This window comes from Alligator mississippiensis, chromosome 14 (genome assembly GCF_030867095.1).
Source record: "Alligator mississippiensis isolate rAllMis1 chromosome 14, rAllMis1, whole genome shotgun sequence".
In the NCBI taxonomy this organism is placed as follows: Eukaryota; Metazoa; Chordata; order Crocodylia; family Alligatoridae; genus Alligator; species Alligator mississippiensis.
The window spans coordinates 13871914-13892281 of NC_081837.1; the positions used below are offsets into that span (position 1 = coordinate 13871914).

Below are 20368 nucleotides of genomic sequence, written 5' to 3' on the forward strand. Positions count from 1 at the left end.
GCACCTTATCTTGGTGGGTCACTGTTCTAGGTGGAGAATAAACTGGTACCAATACCGCTGCACCCATTTTTAAGTTATCCCGCTGTAAATCATTTTGGTGACCCTTCTCAAACTACAGGCAGTCCTCAGACTTACGACGCAATTGGTTCCTGAAAACCGTGTCTTAAATCGAAACGTAACTCGGAACCGATTTTCCCATAGGAAACAATATCGTAAATGGGGGATTTGCTCCTGAACCTAAGCCCGATACCTTATTTTCACCAAAAATAACCCAGAATGTTGTACTCGATCAATGATAGTCGTATAGAGCACACCGCCTGCCGAAACTTCCTTAGCCTGATGAAGCCTTTTTGAACCCGAAAGCTTGCTTAATAATTGTTTTCCCCGGTCTTGCTTGCCCCTGGACCTGCAGCTCACCCACCCCCTCGTGCCCGCGTCAGTTTTGCAGCTGCAGGGGAGGAGGGGACACCCGCAAGGGAGCAAACTTTTAGCATCGCCAGAGATCCCGATGGTCATCACGATCATAATAATCCCCGCGGCCGGGCCGGGCCGGGCCGGGCCGGGCCGTGCAAGGGAGCGCGGCGCTGGCGCTGCCGGAAGGCTCGGGGCAGGCCGGCGCGGGCGGAAGGGGCGGCCGCGGCGGGGCCACGTGCGGCGGCGGCGGCGGCATGGCGGGGCAGGGCGGCTCGGGGCCGGGGCCGCAGCTGCAGCAGAGCCGGCAGTTCCTGGACTTCTTCTGGGACATCGCGCGGCCGGAGCAGGCGGCGCGGCTGGCGGGCACCGAGGGGCTGCTGCGCTACCTGCGGGCCGGCGGCACGGTGCGGTGCGGTGCGGGGCGGGGGTGTCCCGGGGGTGCCCCCTCCTTCTCTCCCTCCCTCCGTGTAACGCGGCGCCCTTGGCTTGCTCGGCAGGACGAGGAGCTGCGCTACGCCCTGCGGCGCCTGGTGGACGGGCTGGCGGCCACGCGGGAGGCGGCGCGGCCCGGCTTCAGCCTGGCCCTGGCGCAGGTGGGTCCGGAGCCGGGGCGGGCGGGCGGGCAGCGGGGTCTCTAGGAGGCTGACTCGCTGCCTGCCTCCCTCCTAGGTCTTGCAGGCGATGGAGGAAATCTCCCTGGGCTCCGTGCTGGAGCTGATCCGAGAAAAACACAGCCTCGACAGGGTCAAAAAGGTGAGTCCCCCGCTGTTTTCCTGCCAGCATCCGTTGTCCTCGGGGAGGCTTCCTCGAAGATAAATGACGACAGGGTGTTTTGAATGGTTTTGAACCTGTCGGCGCGAACGCCGCATGCTCCCCAGAGTGGCGGATGCAAGTGGGGAGCTGCCGCGGCGCTGTTGGGATTGGGGGGGTGGCAAGCGAGCGCTGACCAGTGGTCAGCAATCGCCTGCAGACACCGCTGGCAGGGTTGGCGGTGACCCGCGGCAATCGCGGACCGCCCACAGACGCTACCGGCAGCGTTGGCGGTGACCCGCGGCAATCGCGGACTGTCCACGGACACTACCGGCAGCGTTGGCGGTGACCCGTGGCAATCGCGGACCGCCCACGGACGCTACCGGCAGGGTTGGCGGTGACCCGCGGCAATCGCGGACCGCCCACGGACACTACCGGCAGCGTTGGCGGTGACCCGCGGCAATCGCGGACCGCCCACGGACGCTACCGGCAGCGTTGGCGGTGACCCGTGGCAATCGCGGACCGCCCACGGACGCTACCGGCAGCGTTGGCGGTGACCCGCGGCAATCGCGGACCGCCCACGGACGCTACCGGCAGCGTTGGCGGTGACCCGCGGCAATCGCGGACCGCCCACGGACGCTACCGGCAGCGTTGGCGGTGACCCGCGGCAATCGCGGACCGCCCACGGACGCTACCGGCAGCGTTGGCGGTGACCCGCGCACTTGCAGACTGCCCGCAGACACACTCGCGGGGTGCACATGCACCTGCACGTTGCCACCGATGCCTGTTGGGATCGGGAGCGATCGTGGCATCAGACCCCGACTTGCAAGGACAATTCCCACCCAGGAGGCTTGTGTGTGTGTGTGGCTTGCAGGAAAGTATATTCCCTTCATCTGGAAAGATATTCAAGACCAGGTCCTAAGCAATTTGCTGCTGCACTTGGAGTTCCTCCAATTTGAGTGTGAAATGTCATGTTTTTTGCATATGTAATTGTCAGGCTTGTTGTCTTCTTTTCAGAAACTCTTGAGAAATGCTGCCTTCGGAAACTTTTTTGGGGTTCTGGCCCTGTTCCAGTCAGGCCGTCTCGTAAAGGTAACGTTACTGTCATGTCGACAGAGGAGCTGATGCTGTGCAAAGTGCAAAAGAAAACCAGAAGTGGACGGACAGCCTGTGCTTTAGTCAAGCCAGCGGTCTGGGATATGAGAGCTCGGGGTTTAGTTCCTTTCATTGTTTAACCGTAGGCCTCTTAGGTAACCTGAAACAGGTAGCTTAGGGCAAGATTTTTTGGAAGTGTTTAGATGCCCAATTTCTATTTATTTCAATGGGAATTAGGGGGGGCAAACCACTTTTAGGAATCTCAGCTTTATTCTTGGTGTGTCTATTCCAAATCTGAAGAAGGAGATAATAAATATTTCTCTCTCACAGGGGTTTTAAGGAGGATTAATAATGCCTGAAAGGCAGCCGAGAAGTTTGATGCTTTGGAAATTGGGATCACCTAAAACAGATAGTGGGTACAGAGAGCTGAAATCACAGGTTTTGTGACTCCACATTATTTTGCGTTTCTCTTATCTGGAAATCAGAAGCGGCCATGTATTCAGGAGAAGCTGTTGGGAATGGCCCTTTTAGAGGGAAGGAATCCAATCCAATCTTCCTTTACTCTTCCATCCCCATTCACCCATGTTTGCTACCAAAGATGCATTCAAGTTCTCTGACGGAAATAAAAGAACTGTCACAGACAGGACCGAGAACCTGAAACATGTTCCTTTCTGGTGGCATGGGAATACCTTGTCAGTCACAGATGGGAAATGCTGCTTCAGAAAGAATGGATGTGTACGTTGGGGAGCAACTGAGAAGTTTTATTATTATTAAAACTAGCACACTCAGAGCAGATACCTGGGCTCAGCTGTAGCCTCACTATATAGCTTTTTATCTGTGTTTCTCTGTCTTTTTATTTGTTAACTTCTAGGACCAGGAGACCCTCCTGCATTGTGTCCAGCTTCTGCAGAGCCTGTCACAGCGCCCGGAGTTCCTCCGAACTCTGCCTAGGAAAGCTCTTGTTGACATCCTCTCGGAGGTAATGGAGACGTGGCGCATCAGTTTGGGAGTTTTTTGTTTGTGGCATTACCTCCCCTGCACCTTAATGTATCTATATTTAATTTAGATTGTTAGAGTGGGAATTTAAAGTGTGGTAGCTATTCTGAATAGCTACATGCTTGGGCACTTATTCTGGAAGAAGTGTGTCTTGTTCTGTTCAGCTTAGCTGACTTTCAGAGTGTGCGAGCCTTTTCTTTTGGGACTGATCCAGCTTCACTGTAGTTGATAGGAACGTTTCTGTCCAGTGTCCCGATGCGCTCTGTGCTTACAGAAAATAACATTGGCAACTGTGCGTGGTGATGCAGGTTGTTTATCTGTAATATAGGTGCACAGACAATGCCCGTACAAGCATTCAGTGTGTTGCGCGTGCTCAATATTGAATTTTGATCGTCAGAGTAGAGGGTCAGTGTATCTGAGCTGGTGGGGGTAGGGTGGAGGCAAGCAAGGCTGAGAAGTGGAGCTGAGTGGAGAAGTGGGTATAGCATAAGGAGCACCGCGTGACTTGTGTGCTCTTGTCCTTGCTCTGTATAGATTCTGAGAGTGAATTTACAGACGTGCCCCCATGCCCCTGCCATGAGTGCACACAGTGGCAGGGATCCAGCTCCCCCACCACCGCCAGGACAAGCTGCCTGTGGCTCTGTCCCGCTCCCCACCCAGGCCCTGCAGCCATGCATTTCTGCAGGGACCTGCTCTCCCGGCTGCCTGGCAGCCATGTGCATGTGTTCGTGCACAGGGCATCCCCAGCTCCTGGCAGGCTGAAACTCTGGGAGGGGAAACCTACTGTTTCCTGCATTTTTCTCCTTAAAATGAGAAGATGGGGGTTGTACTGCATTTTCCCATGGTGAACAGAAAGCCCAGATCCCTGGCCATCAGTATGCTGATAAAATATTTTTATGGTATTGTCCATACAGAATCTTTTTCTCCTAAAAAGCAAAAAAAGGATGGGTATTCCTTTTCCCATTGGATCCTCTGCTAGTGTTGCATATCCTCGATGTCTTCTCAGCTTGCAGCATTTATATTCCTTTAACTCTGCCAGCGTAGTTTAGACTGGGGTAACTGCCTGCCTTTCCTCAACTGTTAAGGAGTTTTTATAGTCAGATAATTACATTATCTAGGTATGTCGTTCCAGGGGGAGAAGAATAAGCTGGTACCAATAGAACTGTACCTGTTTTTAAGATAATCATCCTGCTATAATTGATTTGGTAAAATCTATTGTTACGCGTAGATCAGCAGTTCCCAACCTCAGGTTGCAACCCAGATGAGGGTTGCTGGGGCAGTGCTGCTCACAAAGGACAAGTCGCGCCGCATGCTGGGAGCTCCCCGGGCTGCCGCCGCACTCTGCTCCCAGTAGCGGGTCGTGGGGGAAGGCTGGGAACCACTGGTGTAAATAGTTGTACCATTCTGTAGCTACGTACAAACCAGGCCTCACTTGCTGTGTTGCTGTCTCACCTGCATTGCTGTTCAGACCCCTCAGGCTGTGTTTGAGGAGGTCCTGTTCAGCACTTTACAGGCTGACCTCACTTCAGCCTTCAGTTCCCCGGAGCAGCTGCACCTCTTGCTTGTGGCCATACAGAAGTTCCCTGAGGTTCTTCAGCCCAAGAAACTGAAGAAACTGCTGGGCTCATCCACCCTCGTAACCCCGGAAAACATTCCCAAGTGAGTTGTTATAGAAGGGCGCAAAGATGCCATGTCCCCATCCTTTCCACTTCAAGTGGGAAACGTTCAGGTGTTGACATGAAGGGGTGCAGGGCACCTGTGTTTTCTGTTGAATCTAGTGGGAGACAAGGGTGTTTGGAGTTAGTCCATCTCCAGTGTGGCTGGGGGTGCCGATCATCTTGGGAGGCACTCGCCACATACAATTTGTCCGGGTTCAGTGCAGGTCCTGGTCTGCTCCAGAAAGCAGTTTCATGGGTGGAATGGATCTTCAGCAATCTCCTTCTGGGATTAACAACTCTGATTTTCTGTCCTCTTGCAATTTTCCTTTTTTTCCCCTCTAGGCTTGTAGCAGTTCTGAGGACTGCTGCCAGATCTGAGAAGAAGGACAAGAATCTGCCAAGCGTGGGGCTGGATCTGCTGCGTGTTTCTCTGAAGGAAGGTGCCTTTGACCTGTTCTGGAAAGAAGCTGTGGAGAATGGGTTGCTTAAGGAAAAATTGGGACCAAACAGGTTTGTTCTTGAATGCTCCAGTCACTTTTTTTCTTTTTTTCTGCTCCCCACCCTAGGCATGCTTTGTTGCTCTCTGGGACCAAAGCTGGACATAAAACCCCAGACTCTCATGAAGAATTGCCTCCCTCTTCTTTTTACCAAATTTAATTGTTCCAAATTGAAGAGGCAACTCTGCCACAACCTAAGAAATAACACTTGAGCACTGTATGGCTTTCTGTTCAGCTGGGACAAAATAGCTTATGATGGGGAATAATGTTGGCTACTTGCATGTTCATAATTCTTATACCTGGTACGAACACAGTTCTTTATACTAGTAGGATTCCAGCTAGAGAGATCGTTTTTATGCTTCTTTTTAACCAAAGGAATAACTAGGGGTGCAGTTGTACATGTGTCAAGGTGCCTTAAAGCTAAAAGCTATTTCTGTTTGGGGAAACAAATTAACTGTGCTGCCATAAAGGTATTTGCAGTAAGAAGGAACTGGTGGTTTCACATCAAACCAACATAATTTAAATGATGCAAGTCTTGGGTGTAGACAACGTCTCAAAGCAATGGTCCCCAACCTTGGCCCCCAGGTAACAATACTGAGCAGTAGTGTGATGTAGGCTCCTTATATTCTCCTTTTCTTGACAATTTCACTTTTACATTTTTAAATTTCTGAGGCCATAAAGAACATGAGAAGGTCTTGTGGGCTCTGGGAGAGGGGCTCGAGGATAGGAATACAGCATAAAACAACTTGCAACTCTAAGTTTAACCAAAAAATCATGTTGATAATGTTGTCGAAGATGGCACAGGATCAGGAAATTGTGTCCAGTGCCTTTTTGAATTTGTCCTTTCATGATGGCAGGGGGAGGGATTTGAATTAGGTTTAGGGGTTTGATTACACCTCTGGTTTTGGGTGTAATCAGAGTCAAACATCTGTTGGTTTCTAATTATAGTGTGGTTGAGGTCACCAGAATATGTTAAGGTCTTTTTTTTTTTTTTTTTTTTTTTTTTTTTATGATTAAAGACCAGAAAATTTGCAAGAACAGATATGTGAACTGTCTATCAAAACTGCTATTTTGCTCTTCAATCTAAATCGTGATTTTTGTCACAAACTTGTGACCAGAAGCCCAGATCCAGAGATGAACCTCTCTGACCTGTCTCTAAGGGATTTTGGTTTGTTTACCATGTCAAAGTTACAGAGGGTCAAGGAAACCGGTTTCTAAACAGGAGCTGTCCAAATCTTGTGGTGTATATGCATCTCACTTTAGCACGTGGCCTGAGAGTGTCTGCAATAAAGGGCATCTCCCAGGGCCTGGTCACCATACCGGCCCTGGGAGACCTACCTACCTACCTACCTGTCTAGGGCAGTCTGCCTGGTCTCTCCTGCCCCACCTTGTTGTTAAGATACTGGTTGTAAAAATGCGGGAGGTTGCCTATTTACATCTCCGATGCCTAGGGGTGTACACATGCCTCCAGCCTCCCCTTAGTGTCCCATGCCTCATGGATGGCATCCTCGAGTTGCTCTTTGCTCTGGCTCCTGGCCGGGCCAAACTCAGCCCCTTGCTAGGCCTCGTGCATTCATCCTTTCACTCCATCTCATCGGGCCTCATTCATACCTCCCCCCTCTCACTGGGGCCTCTCGGACTTCACCCTCTCTCGCTGGGCCTTTTGCATGCTGCCCCTAACTGAGACATACCCAAACTGCCCTGCTCCGTTGAGCGACCACGTAGGCCACTCACACTCCTTGGCGGGCTGGCATGCAGCCTCTTGTGACCCTCATCTGAATGGTGACCAGCCAATTCACTTTGTCCTGGGGAGAGCTCTGCCCCAGGCACCTCTCTGGGTACCTTGTCACTCTTGCCCACTCATTGGGGCCAGCTACTTGCCCTTTACACCCATAACTCCCACTGAGCCACATCAGTCAGCCTTGGGCCCGGCTATAGCGGCAGGCATCCGAAGATCCATCTTGGCCTCGCTGCCCCCTCCTGGGGCTTCCACGTGTGCCCTCACTGTAGGGCCTGCCACTCACCACCCCTCCTCTGGGGCCCCACTACTACAGCCCCTTCCAACTAGGGCCACTGGGGCCTTACACCCCCACATGGGGCTTGGGTGTTCCTTGCCAAGCATACCCGTCTCCCACTACTCGCACTGGGCTCAGGTGCTTCCCCTTAGGCGTACCTGGCCCCACTACCCTCTAGTCTTAACAACTCACCAGGTGGCGGGGGCTGGGGCTGTCAGGTGCCCCTACCCACCTTTCACTGGGGAGGTAGCTGGCCTGGCATTTCTGGGGGATTGTCCCGCCACAGACAGCCCCACCAGACCACCCTTCCCTGGCAGGGTGCAGTTTCTGGTCATGCCTAGGACCAACACCTACCTGCCCTGGCCTAGTTCCCCTTCTAGGGCTCCTGGGTGATATATTTAGGGTCTCTCTCTCTGTCTCTCCCTGGGCCTGGCTCTCACTCTGACTGCCATTCAGATACCTCCCATCCAGAGACCGTATTGCAGCCTCCTTCATAACAGCCTGCATACTGGCTGACCCCTACCCTCTTTGGCTGTGACGTCCCCCCTCCATCAAAGGGGCCTTCAGCCCTTATAGGCTGTGGCCCCACCCTCTGGCCAATTGGTGTGCCAGATAGCTCACCGAGGCCCTGGCCCGCCCCCCGCATTGGGCTTAATTGCCCTTCAGGTCCTGGCCCTCTTGCCTTGACCAGCGTGAGGGATCAGCAAGTCAGCCTGGCAGCTGCTGACCCCTGTACTCCCGAGGGCCCCACCATAGAGCCCTCACCCTAATTCGAGTTGGTCTAATGCCCCCACAATGCTGCCTGAGGCTTAGCTCAACTGAGCCCCTGGCTTCACCCCTGCCTGATCCACTTGGTGGTTTGCCTGGCCCCATTGTAGACCTACAAGCTGTAGCCCCATGCCTAGGCTGGGCCTTGTTCTTCCTAGGTCATAGCCTCCTTCCTGGGGCTCGGGACCCTGCCAGGCCCGTAGGAAGTCCTGCCTTCCCCGTAGCTCCTCCCTTACCTCCATCATGTTCCAGGGGCAGCAGCTCAGCCAGGTGTTGTTGCTCCAGCTACCAGCAGCAGACTGCTCCCTTAGCCCTCTGGGCCTGAGCTAAAATAGAGGTTGCTCAGCCCTCCCCTCCAATCACATGGCCCAGCTTGTGGCCATGTGACCTTCTCATCAAGGCTGGCCAGCACCTGCCGCCTGCCCTGCTGGCTGCTCTTGCATTTAAAGTGGCAGGCACCCAAAGGTGCTCTGCCACACCCCTTCCCCCTTAAAAAAGCTGTCACAGGGGGTGTCTCCCTGGTCCTCACCATGCAGGCTCCTCTGTAGCCTGCAGCAGCCCACTAAGTGGCGAGCACCCCGATGGTGCTCCACCACGGTGTCCTTGTATTCTTGGGGTCCACTTCATTGCATGCTCCATGTGGCCTGAGCAAGTGCTTTTCTCTCTGTCCTGTCCATGTGTGCTGGTACAGCTGTGTCCTTACCTGAAGGAATGTGTTTTTTTTCTACTCAGTTACATGTGCTACCGCCTGCTGGGCAGTGCTCTCCCGCTCTTGTCTCTGGACCAGCTACAGATGGTTCTCCGAGGAGAAGTGATGCAGAGCTATGGTGACCACGTGCTGTCGGCTCAGGTAGGCATCCCCCTGAGAAAATGGGGCAACGTGCTGGGGACCTCATAGTCGAGGTTGCACCCTGCTTTAAGTAAACCGTCATTTTCAAGGATACCTTTGTGAAATCGCTGACTGGTGGCATTTTTTTTCTGCTAATTTTAATACTGCTGTGCAAATACAGAGTTAACCAGTAGACTGAATTTTAGCTTTACACAATTTTTTACTGGGGTAAGTGTGTTACTGCCCAGATGAATTTAGGTGCATAACAGTTATTTTGATATTTACAGGTCGTCCAGTGTAGGGAACATTTAGTTTTCCAGCTTCAGTACCTCGCCCCATATATCTCTTCATTGATCTTGACATTTGTAAAATAAATTATATAATTTACTTACAAAAGTTGCATTGTGTGGTGAGAACAAAGCCACTGCCTGCCTCTTGAGGTTCCCCCAGCTCTATTTTTGTTCTCTACAGAATGAGCAAGTAAATGAGGAAGAGCACATGATGTAGTTTAAATGTTGTGAGGCTGTGAAGGAACATCAGGAAACATGATTGTTTTATGAAGTGGGATGCCTTTTAATAAGTACAGTCTAGTGCTCCTGGACTCAGTGTCCAAGCCTTGCAGTTGTCCAGTTGTACATAGCATCTCTCAGCATCTGGAGTCTAGTCAAGCTGTTGCCACAACGTGGTAGAACTTAAAATGCTCCTGGGCTGAACAAATGAGCCTTTCACTCTTTGCTCCCTTTTGTTGAAGCTCATCCCCTGCAAGTGAGGGCGAGAGAAAAGGCACGCACATCTGGGGCTTTGAAACAGTCTGGCTGGTTCTAACTCCATTACTTGCTTAAAACACTAGAAAACAGACACCCAGTTAAGGTACAGTCTTGCCTAACACTTCTAGTTATCTAAGAAGGACCTGTACGGGGCACTTCTACTGAAAGAAGGCAGAATAGTTGTTTTTGCAATTGGAAAGCTGGACTGTGTATTGGCCAATGTGCGTTTAAACCTACCAGAATTAATTTAACCTTCCTCCTTGGGCTGTGTCTAGCTTGATACTAGGGTATGGAGACATCTAAGTTTAGTGCAAGATGGAGCTTGCAAGGCTTTGTGGTTGGTAAATAGTATATCAGGCCAGTATGGAGACGGCCTATCAAGGAGCCTGTGAGATGGAGCAGTAGGGAGAACTTGAGAGCATCCACCACGGTGATTTTTCAGATCTGTTGCTTTGGTGTGCTGAGGGCAGTCAGGTTTTGAATGAATGTGTCTGTGTTCTGTCTCCGTTCACTGTATTAAATGTGTTTCAGCTTCCGGACCGGTTTAGGTTTGCTCCAGAGATGGAAGCCTATGTTGACGCATTCTTCCAGGACTGTGATGACCCAGAGAAGCAGTTTGCAGTGATGGTTGGTTTCTCTGCCCTTACCAATCAAGGCTGCCCAGTGGTCCAGAGCTTTTGGAAGGTGGTAAAATACCTGCAGCCCGTGGCATTGCTGAAATACTTCGACTGGCTCAAGAACATGTTCCTCAAGCCAGACTTCAGCTGCTGTTTAGATTTCATGACTAGCCGGCAAAAGCAGAACCAGGAGATCGTAAACCTGTGAGTGTACATACAGTATAGCCTTCCCCTTTCTGTATGATCTGTGTTGCATTTCCACCTATGTCAAACTTGGTGGGACTGTGAGGTGTCACCCAGTAGGCCTCAGCAGCTGTAAGTACCAAGGTCTGTAACCGTGGAGGGATGCAGAACACTCCCCAAAATCTCTTCAAAGCTATATTATAAAATCTGACTCACCAAGGAGTGCAAACAAAATTATTCCCCTGGCCAAAGCTGACTGGAGGTTTTTCTCTCTTGCCCTGTCCCTTTCTGTGAGGTTAGCTAGAAGAATAGTCCTGCTTCCTATTGCTCTCCTCTTCAGGTGAGCTCTTTCATAGTAATTGCTGGACCTTTTCCCCAGCTCTCTCTGCTTATTAAATAGGGCTATGTGGCTCTGGGCCATAAAAGGAGCAGGTCAGCCTATTAGAGTTGTCTTTGCAACATACTCTGTATTACCTTTTATACTTACAGAGGTGCTTGTAATTCTCTGTTTGCGGGAGAATGTCCCAAGAAAATCCAGGCTGCTGTTATCTCAATAGGAACCCCTCTCCCATTTTCTTGGTCACTACCATGCTAGCATCCCAGCATTCTGCCATTGGGCACTATGCTGCGCAAAGCGCTTGTTTTCAGTGAGACAGAAGAGGCAGGCCCTGAGCGATGCGGCATTTTTGCAACAGTTAGTGTGCTAACCCTTGCAAACTGTCCATATACCCCCCCTGGATAATAATACTATGCTTCAGATTCCAGCTGTATTTGCAATTCAAGGGAAATAAAGGAGCCATAACGTTTTGCATAGTATTGCTGATGTGCGGATTTGCTGTGTTTTGCAGAGATGAAAGAGGCCTAGTAAAACATTTGGGATCTTTCAGGGTAAAAGACACGGCCAGTACATTATAGCTTCTCTGTGCATGAAGTTCTGAGACCATGGGAGCAACCTTGCATTTCTTGAAGCACATTTCTATGAACTTCCACGAGTCATTGGAAGAGAATTGACTCGAGTTCATACTTAGTCTAATAGTGGAAGGGCAAGCACAGGTGATTTTAGGAAAGGTGTTTCCTTAGTAGGGGTACCTGTTTCTTACTACACCTTTTCCTGTGCTGCATTCTGTATGAGGCCTTTGAGCTGAGCAAAGGCCCTGTGGTATTCTCATTGTCACCTTCCTCTGGCATCTCGCATACGTTGCGATGTGTGAGCTGCTATTTCAAAATTGTTTCTGTTTGTTTATTGCAAGAACTGAGCACCGTGTGGTCTGCCTAAGAAAGTGGATCATCCACCGACTCATAGGCCTCCTTGACAGTCAAGTAAAAAAGGAAGAGGATTTTGTGATGGACGTTGCCAGGTAAGACGGATTTAAAGATCACCAGTGCCACACACTGGTGGAATAGTTCTAGCTGGCAGACTAGAATGGTACTAAGGAGCTACAAATTCTTCTTTGTGACATGGGCAAGTTGCTTAGGGCAAAACTTTCCAAAGCCTTTGAATGACTTGGGAAGTCTAATGGCCAGAAGCGGGAAGTCTTGCTGAAAGGATAATCCACTAAATGCCCAAATTACTTTTGGAGATGGAAATTAGGCTCCTGAGTTATCTAGGTGCTTTTGGAAATGCCTTTTCACTCCAAGAAGACCGAGTGTCTGGAATCATCCAGATGCTTTTGAAAATGTTACTTGTAATTGTTTGAGCTAGATTTGTAAAGACATTTAACGATCTCTCATCACCTTTGGGCATCCAAGTACCTTTGAGAATCTGACCCTTTGGGCGCCTATACACAAGCAGCAAGGCTGCTCCAATGTGCTGTAAGTACAATGCATCAGAACAGATTCAATTAATCGAGTCTGCTGGAGCATGGTAATTACTGTGCTCCAGCAGCCTCCATGTCCGTTGAGCTTCAGATAAAGCATTTCCACCATCATTTTTAGGCATGGGGACACTGATACGCAAGATGCTCCAGGCTCTTTAATTAGAGTGGCTCTTGGAGCCACTCCCCGAACATGTGTATACATGCCCTTTGTGGCTAAATTTGGTATTGTAAACACACAGGTAGTGTACTAGTGACGTTGTAAGAGATTAAAGTCCTCTCTCTGTCTTTAGGTACTTCATGGTGTCTAGTGTATACAGGATATATAAAGTTTAATTGAAATATGTGAGGTGCTTAGAGACTCTTAGCTAATAAAAGCTAAATAAATGTATGGTATTTATTGTTAGCTTGGATGTAAACACTGCTTTGTATACATGCACTGAACCCAAGTCTTCATTTTACTCTCTTCTTTCCACTCTAGATTTTGCTTCTTTCATGCTTTCTTCGTGACCAAGAAACCAACCTCTGAAATACCTGAGACAGAATCCATCCCATCACCCCCCCTGCTTGAACGATCTCGCTCAGTGGCTGCAAACTTGTTTTTCAGGTGAGGAATTTGCCTGCCTACACTTCATGTTGGCCGCTGATCCATTTTGAGGCAAGCAGGAGCGCATGGTCAAGTGAATGTCAAAAGAGTATAATTATAATGAGCCTTTTTGCTAATTGTATCATGATTCAACTGTGTAGCCAGAATGAGCAGCTCTTAGCTTATACCTTATGCCAAATCTACTAGAAACACTTACCTTTGGGTGAAAAAATAAGCTTATATTTAAATGAACCTAAGAACATCTGTGGAATGTGCATGCAGATGTGTTTTTTTGCTCCAGTATCCCTCGAGCTGTCTTTTGTAGACCTCAGAGCTGGGTTCTTTAGAGATGCTACAGTTCACCTAGGGATGGTCAAATAGTCACTGATGTTGCCTGTCAGGTCTTATTGCAATCTATTGACTGATGATCCCCTTGCCTGTGTTTAAGTAAAAGGAATTGGGTATTGATTTGCACGGCACTTTTTGTCAGTATTATTAGTGGGTGAGGGAAAGGAGGGGGATGCAATGAGAGCTCTTGTTTAGCAAAGAATCCTGTGAAGCCCCTTGGTGATAAAGAATGTATTGGAGGAAGGCTTGCTAGGTATGGTGCTGTGGATACAGTGCTGGCTTAGGGCATGAAAGTTGGGTTTAGTTGTTGCTTTGCTCTATACTTCCTGTGTGACCTCAGACATGTCATTTCAACCCTGTGCTTCACATCCCATCTGTTAAATGGGGATGATACTTCCTTTGCCTTCTCTTATTAATCTGGAGGCTCTTTGGGGCAGGAAGCATCTCTTACTGTATGTTTGTACAGTGGGGCCTCTAGACCCTATCTTAAAGGAGATGGAACGATTGGAGATAACTGGGGCTATATTTAGGGTTGTATAAGGAAAAAATCTGCAAACATTTGTGAAATTGAACTCATTAAGCTGCAAAGAAAATGCAGAACAAGTCAGAAGTATTTGGAGATAGGTTCCTCTGACTCATGACAACCATTTTGGTGCAGGGAGTAGAAGCCAGGACAAACAGAGCAGCCTTTGTATTAACGTGGAACTTTCTACTGTCTTTTTTGCTTTGCAGCTTGCTTCAGAGTTTAAACTCTATGCCTGTCTTGGGGGACACAGCAGAAGCTGCAGCTCTGAGGGAGCGACACGTTCATGGTGTGACTGTAGATGGCAAACTCTGGATCTCTCATATTGTGCAGTATGCCAACGTCCTGCTGTCCCATGAAAAGGACGTAAAGGCTGTGACTCCTTTTACCAAGGAACAGAAGGCTGCCTGGAACCGGTGAGAGGCTGGGGACTGGTCTCGGGGGCAAGGAAGGATGATGGGCATGGCAGAGAGCAAGGGGTTTGGGTCAACCTTGGGTCCTTGAGGTGCGTTTGTCACAGCCCTGAATTAGATCTGTGATTTTGGGTCATCTTGTCCTTTTGTGGCTGATTTTTAGTTTAAAGGCTTCAGCTCGGGGTGGTAATTAATATGAGGTTATGGAAGCCTTCTGCCTCTGTCAGCAACTCTGGCTGAAGCAGCCTCTGTCTGCCTGATGGTGAAGCAGAATTTCTGGGACAAGAGCGGGTGCGTTTCAAGTGAGATAAGTGGAGGCTACATTTTGTAGTTGTGAAAGACTCATACCTGTTTATGCCGTCAGCATGTTGCAGACTGTGGAGAACCTGCAGAAGAAAGAGAAGTCTCACGGTGCAGAAGTCTTTGCTTTCCAGCAGCTCCTGCTCTTAGTTGGCATTTATCTCTTTAAGGTAATGGTGCATATCTGCTGGGCTTCCTGAACTTCCAGTGCTCATAGCTGGATGATTTCCTTGGGCTTGAAGACCTGATCTGTCAGAGCATATAGCTATTTAAATGTAGGGAACAACAGCTAAAACGGCCTGAATCCAGATTATAAGTAACATGCCAATTTACTGATACTTTAGGCTGTGTGTTCCCTTGATTTCTAAGCCCTTCTCTTTAAGTTGTACATCATAATCCTCATTTAAAACGCAGAGACCAAAATCTTATATTTAGACCCACTAGTTCAGGGTTTATCTCAACCATTTTACTGACTTTAGAAATTGTACCTGCTGTAGTAGCAAGAGAGAAACAGCCTAACACTCTTGCTCTGCTTCTCTTTGTGGTCCTCCCGCTTACCATTATCACTGCAGTCTATATGCTGTATTTCTGACTGAGTGGCATGTTGCTGATGACCAATATGGGCTCTGTGTGTGCCTGAACTACAGTGTTCAAGTGCATTTTATGTGCAGAAAACCAGCAAAAAATCTCCTGGCTGTTAATGATTGGAGAGATAAGGGCTTTAAAATAGCTGCTTTCCTTCCAGTGCAGTTCCCCATCTAAAAAGAAACTAACTATAACTGACCTAGGTTTTCTGGCTAGTCTGGTTTCCTCTTCCCCTTTCCCTTGATGCCTCCATGAGCTGGAAATTGAGATAATGACCTGTCTGTGCACCTGACTTCCCAACGGCACCGTGTGCTAGAATTGGGAGTAGTTGTGTACATGTCTTAGTAAACGCCTCTCAATCTGTCTGACTTATCTGTGCTTCTGCTTCATATCAAACAGACTCCCACAGAAACTATGGATCTTCTGAATGACCTTCTGAGCTGCATGGAGAGGGTGTTTGACAAGAAATCCAAGAAGAAAAAGTGTGGTGAGTTTCTTTGTAAAGAGATCCTGGGGAATTATTAATAGGCAGGATTGTGTTTACTTGCCCAGAGCACACTTGGGAGCCCAACAACATTTGGGCTTGGACAGGCGATATGTTTACAATGGTGCAGCCAGCCTTTACATGGGCGTAACCAAGAAGTGGACAGATGGCTTAACCCCTACATTGGTGTTACAGCAGCCTGCAGATGAGGAGCTATTTCAGGAGAGCTGGTAAAGGAGCAGGTGGTTTACATTGAGCAAACAGCTATCCAAGGGTAATTCTGCGCGTGCACACACACACACACACACACACACACAGTTACATTGGTGTAGGGCTGTACATCGTGTGTCCACTTCTCTTCTGTCACAAGGCCTCTTTATAATGCATATTGAGACCCAAGTGTTGTTTCCTTCCATCTTGATGCCTCTGTTTCCCATGCAGATGAGGAGGAGCCAGAATGGGTGGAGGTGATAGTGGAAGTTCTCCTCTCCCTCCTGTCTCAGCCCAGCCTGCTCATGCGCCGGGTCTCCAAAAGTGTGTTTGCACGCATCTGTCCACACTTGTCCAAGAGGGCCCTGCATCTAATCCTCGACGTAAGTGATACACTGGAGGAGGGGTTGTGACTGGTTGAAGTTCTGGGTGTAGCTAATTAACCATAAGGAATTAATTGGGAATAGGGCTCAATTGCCCGCCCCTAAACTGGAAGGCAAAGATTTTGGCTGGAGGGCTATTTAATGAGTTTTGGTGAGCTGTCAAGGGCCACAAGGATAGCCCCATCACTTGCGAGGTGCTCCACTGCCTGGTTGCTGTCTTGGGACTGGAAGTCTTGCCTCTAACCCCTGACCTTTGCTACCAGAAGTCCCTCCCCTTGCCCCCCCAGAAATACTCCTTTTGGGAGGGAAGGGTTGCCATCTTGGAACCAGAAAAAAAACAGATCATGTACTAAAAGTTACCTACGATAACATATTTTAATTTTATTCCTAAAAATATTGTTGTCATGATTTGTGGTTGCCTAGTTTATATAGAGACAATTGCATAATAACTAAAAAATAAAGTCTTACTCTTGTATATTGTGTATGGGCAGTGTGCAGTGTAGTTGGGAGTAGGAGTGTGCATCTGGTGGTGTGTGGGGGCTCTCGTACAGGGCTCTCTGCTGTGCATGTGCAGCTCCCACACTCGTGCACCACTGGGGGAGGCCCTGTGCATGGGAGCCAGCTGCCTTCCCTGTCCCATGCCGTGCATGTCCCAGGACTCACGGGGAAGCAGGGGCTGGGGCTCCCCTCCACTTCTGGTGGTTTCCCAGGACCTGCACAGCAGGGAGCGGCGAAGACAGCCAGCTCCATCAGCATGAGTTCTGGGAGCTGCACGTGCTCCGTGCAGAGCCCCTAGGGTTGCCAACTCTCCTGGATTGACCAGGAGTCTACCGGAATTGGCATCAATCTCCGGGAGACTATTGAAAGCAATCTGGGACATTGATATTGTGAACGGGTTGAACAGTACAATTAATGACTAGAGGTGTACTGATACATCGGTCCCATATCAGATCAGCACTGATATAAGAAAAATTGACATTATTGGCAATTGGCTTTTTTTGGCTGACATGGCTGATAATATTGCTGATGAATGCCTCGTGCATGCACGCGGGTACTGTGCAGCACACAGGTGGCCAGGAGTGCAGCCTGGCAGCGTAGAGGGCAGCTGGGTCCAGCTGGTAAGCCTGTGAGGGAAGGGGCATGGGGGTGGCAGATAGAGGCCTCCACAGTGGGACGGAGCAGGGCTGGGCAGGGGCAGGCACTGCACAGCCAGGGCAGGGCTCAGGACAGAGCTGCGAGGACAGGTTGGAGGCTCCTGCTCCTGCGCACACCCCAGGAGGGCATGGGGGGGGCACGTGCCCCTGGATCTGTCTGTGGGCTGAGGGCAGGATGTTGCTGCAAGCTCTTTATGTCATGTTGGGGGAAAAAAAGTCTCTCAAAATAGCTTCAGTCAGAGTTGGCAACCCTAAGAGCCCTGTGCAGTAGAGGCGGGCTGGCTGGGCTGCACTCCTCACCCTGGCCCAAGCTGCACGCTGCTGGTGGCAGAACCTGTACCTGCGCTGGGCATAAGCACCCCCACCTGCTGCTGCCACCGGCAGGGGCTGTGTGCCATGGGATGGGGGGAGGTCGGGGGTGTTCTTCACACACTCCCACCCCCCCTCACACCCCACCCCCTCCCCACCCAAGCCCCGTGCCTCTGCGCTATCACCCAGTTGTAGCCCCCTCCCCATATCCCCACCCCCAGCTGCTTCCCTTCCTGGTGCCTGGAGCGAGCGGGATGCCTGGGAAGCCAAGCTGGCTGGGGTGAGCCCTTCATCCCACAAGGGTGAGAGCGAGGTGCAATAAGGTATGTTGGGGACGGGTCACTCTTACCCTCATAGTTGGAAGGGCTGGGTGGGGTACAATTAATTGATAGCCCCACCCAGAACTTCAACCAGCCCATGGGCTGCCAGGCATAGTTTCTGGCATCACTTGGTCTGGGAATTTGTCTCCAAGCTCTTCTGTAGCTCAGAGTTTGCCAAGAAGGCCTTCCTCAATCATGCCTATTATGAAATAGGAGTATCATCATATGCATCTCATGAAGCCTTAAAAGGAGGTTTATGCAGAACCACCTCTCTTTAACCCCTGCACCAGGGAGCCTGGGGTCAGTTTATACTTGATCAGTTGCTTGTTCTTCCTCAGCCTTAGTTTGGGAAATTACCACGGACCCTCTCATGTCACTTGCCTTATATGTGAAAGCATGTGGCAGTTTAAAAAAAATGGAGCTAAGCAACAGGATTGCTAAAAAAAACCGAAACCAAAAACACCCTGATGTTGAATATCAGAATGAGTCAGGCGCATAGCCAGTTGATGCTGCATCTCATGAAAGCACAAAATATACCTTGCAGAGAACAACAAAAAATACTTTGCATCAGAACCTACTATATATCTAATACTAGGAATTAAAATTCACTATACATTTCTTCTGTCTCTTTTCTAACATCTTACTAGCCATTGCTGTTCTTTTGGCTCTTTTATACTTACTCTCTTCTGGATTTTCTTATGTAGCAGGTACAAATATGTTGATACAAGATAGACAAGTTGATTTTTTTTTTTTGCCTGTTTGATCCATAGGGTCACTGTTCAGTGTCTGCAGCTTGCTGAAATCCGCTGTCTGTTGTTGTTTCCTCTGGTTGTTTAAAAGGAAAGTATCAAAATAGAATTGTCTTTTTTTTTTTTTAACAACTCCTCCACAGGTTCTTGATCCAGAGCAAGATCAGGATGAAGAAAGTGCTGTTGTGGTGACTGAGGAAACAGGCAAGAAGAAACCTTTGCTGGAGGATACGGTAATTTACTTTGCATTAAATGTGCTAAATGATTGCCTGTTCCATCCCATTAAGAGCAATATTACTGCTGAACTGCAGCTTAAGAAAAAGAAATGCCATTATTTCTAAATAAACTAAACATCTAGTTCTCTGCAATCTGAACACCTCATGGAAGTATGTAATCATTAGTCTCTTCATCCTGCTGTAAGATACTAGTGGAGATATTTCTGTATAATTTAAATGGCTCCCAAAGGATAGCTACCCACATTGTTTCAGCTGCAACAGTTGTCACCTTTCCAGTCAGTGTAAGTGGACTCTTGCATTGCAGCATCCTTTAGATACTGGAATTATGAATTTGGGAACTGCAGAGATTCAAGGGTCACAGCCCAAAGCCACAGTCATTAACCCACAAGGACCAAAAGCCAGTTCCTTTTCTCCCGTGCCTGGAGCTTCCTCTCCCCAAAGCCTGATCTAAGCTGACTTCTTTTTGGTGAGTCTCTTATATCCTGGAATCATTCACAGAATGCACCTTTTTGTAGTTGCAGTTGTCTTTCCCCTTATACATCTGAGGCATACAGGCAGGACTGTTGGGGAATCTGGCATGTTGTTGGTTGTGTTTTTGGCTACACAAATTCAGACTTAAAACAATGCGCTTTACCGGAAGCAGCAGCATGCTACTTCATAGGATTATAGAAAATGAGGGCTGGAAGGGACCTCAGGAGGTCATCTAGTCCAACCCCTTCTAAAAGCAGGACCATCCCCAACTAGGTCATCCCAGCCAAAGTTTTGTCTAGCCAAGTCTTAAAAACCTCCAAGGATGGAGATTCCACCACCGCTCTGGGTAACCTGTTCCAGTATTTTACTACCCTCCTATTTCTTCCTGATGTCTAAGCTAAACTCCCCTTGCTGAAGCTCATCTGTCACTACCGAGAACAGTCTAACTCCATCCTCTTTAGAACCACCCTTCAGTAGTTGAAGATTTGCTATTAAATCCCTTCTGTCTCCTCTTCTCTAGACTAAATAAGCCCAGTTCCCTCAGCCTCTTCTCAGAAGTCGTGCGCCCCAGCCCCTGAACCATTTTTTTTTTTTTTTTTTTTTACTCTGTGCTGGACCCCCTCCAATTTGTCCACATCCTTTCTGTAGCGGGAGCCCAAAACTGAACACAGTACTCCAGATGTGGCCTCACTAGTGCTGAATAGAGGGGTATAATCATTTCCCTTGATCTGCTGGCAACACTCCTACCAATGCAATCCAGGATGCCATTAGCCATCTTTGCAACAAGGGCACACTGCTGGCTCATATCCAGCTTATTGTCCACTGTAACCCTCAGGTCATTTTCTGCAGAGCTGTTGCCCAGCCAGTCAGCCGCCAGCCTGTACCGGTGCATGG

General features: G+C 49.2%; 1 protein-coding gene across 1 annotated transcript in view; it reads left to right on the forward strand.

Annotated features, from left to right (window-relative positions):
- Positions 1 to 641: 641 nt before the first annotated feature.
- MYBBP1A (MYB binding protein 1a) overlaps positions 642 to 20368 on the forward strand; it is a 68102-nt gene continuing 48375 nt past the window's right edge. The window contains exons 1-16 of the mRNA XM_059717459.1: positions 642 to 818; positions 912 to 1007; positions 1084 to 1167; positions 2182 to 2256; positions 3131 to 3238; positions 4724 to 4914; positions 5256 to 5423; positions 8926 to 9043; positions 10321 to 10610; positions 11840 to 11947; positions 12885 to 13010; positions 14070 to 14276; positions 14638 to 14743; positions 15558 to 15645; positions 16084 to 16235; positions 18911 to 19000. Of these exons, the coding sequence (XP_059573442.1) occupies positions 669 to 818; positions 912 to 1007; positions 1084 to 1167; positions 2182 to 2256; positions 3131 to 3238; positions 4724 to 4914; positions 5256 to 5423; positions 8926 to 9043; positions 10321 to 10610; positions 11840 to 11947; positions 12885 to 13010; positions 14070 to 14276; positions 14638 to 14743; positions 15558 to 15645; positions 16084 to 16235; positions 18911 to 19000 (2157 nt within the window). The 5' untranslated portion in view covers positions 642 to 668. The remainder of the gene's footprint in view (positions 819 to 911; positions 1008 to 1083; positions 1168 to 2181; positions 2257 to 3130; positions 3239 to 4723; positions 4915 to 5255; positions 5424 to 8925; positions 9044 to 10320; positions 10611 to 11839; positions 11948 to 12884; positions 13011 to 14069; positions 14277 to 14637; positions 14744 to 15557; positions 15646 to 16083; positions 16236 to 18910; positions 19001 to 20368) is intronic.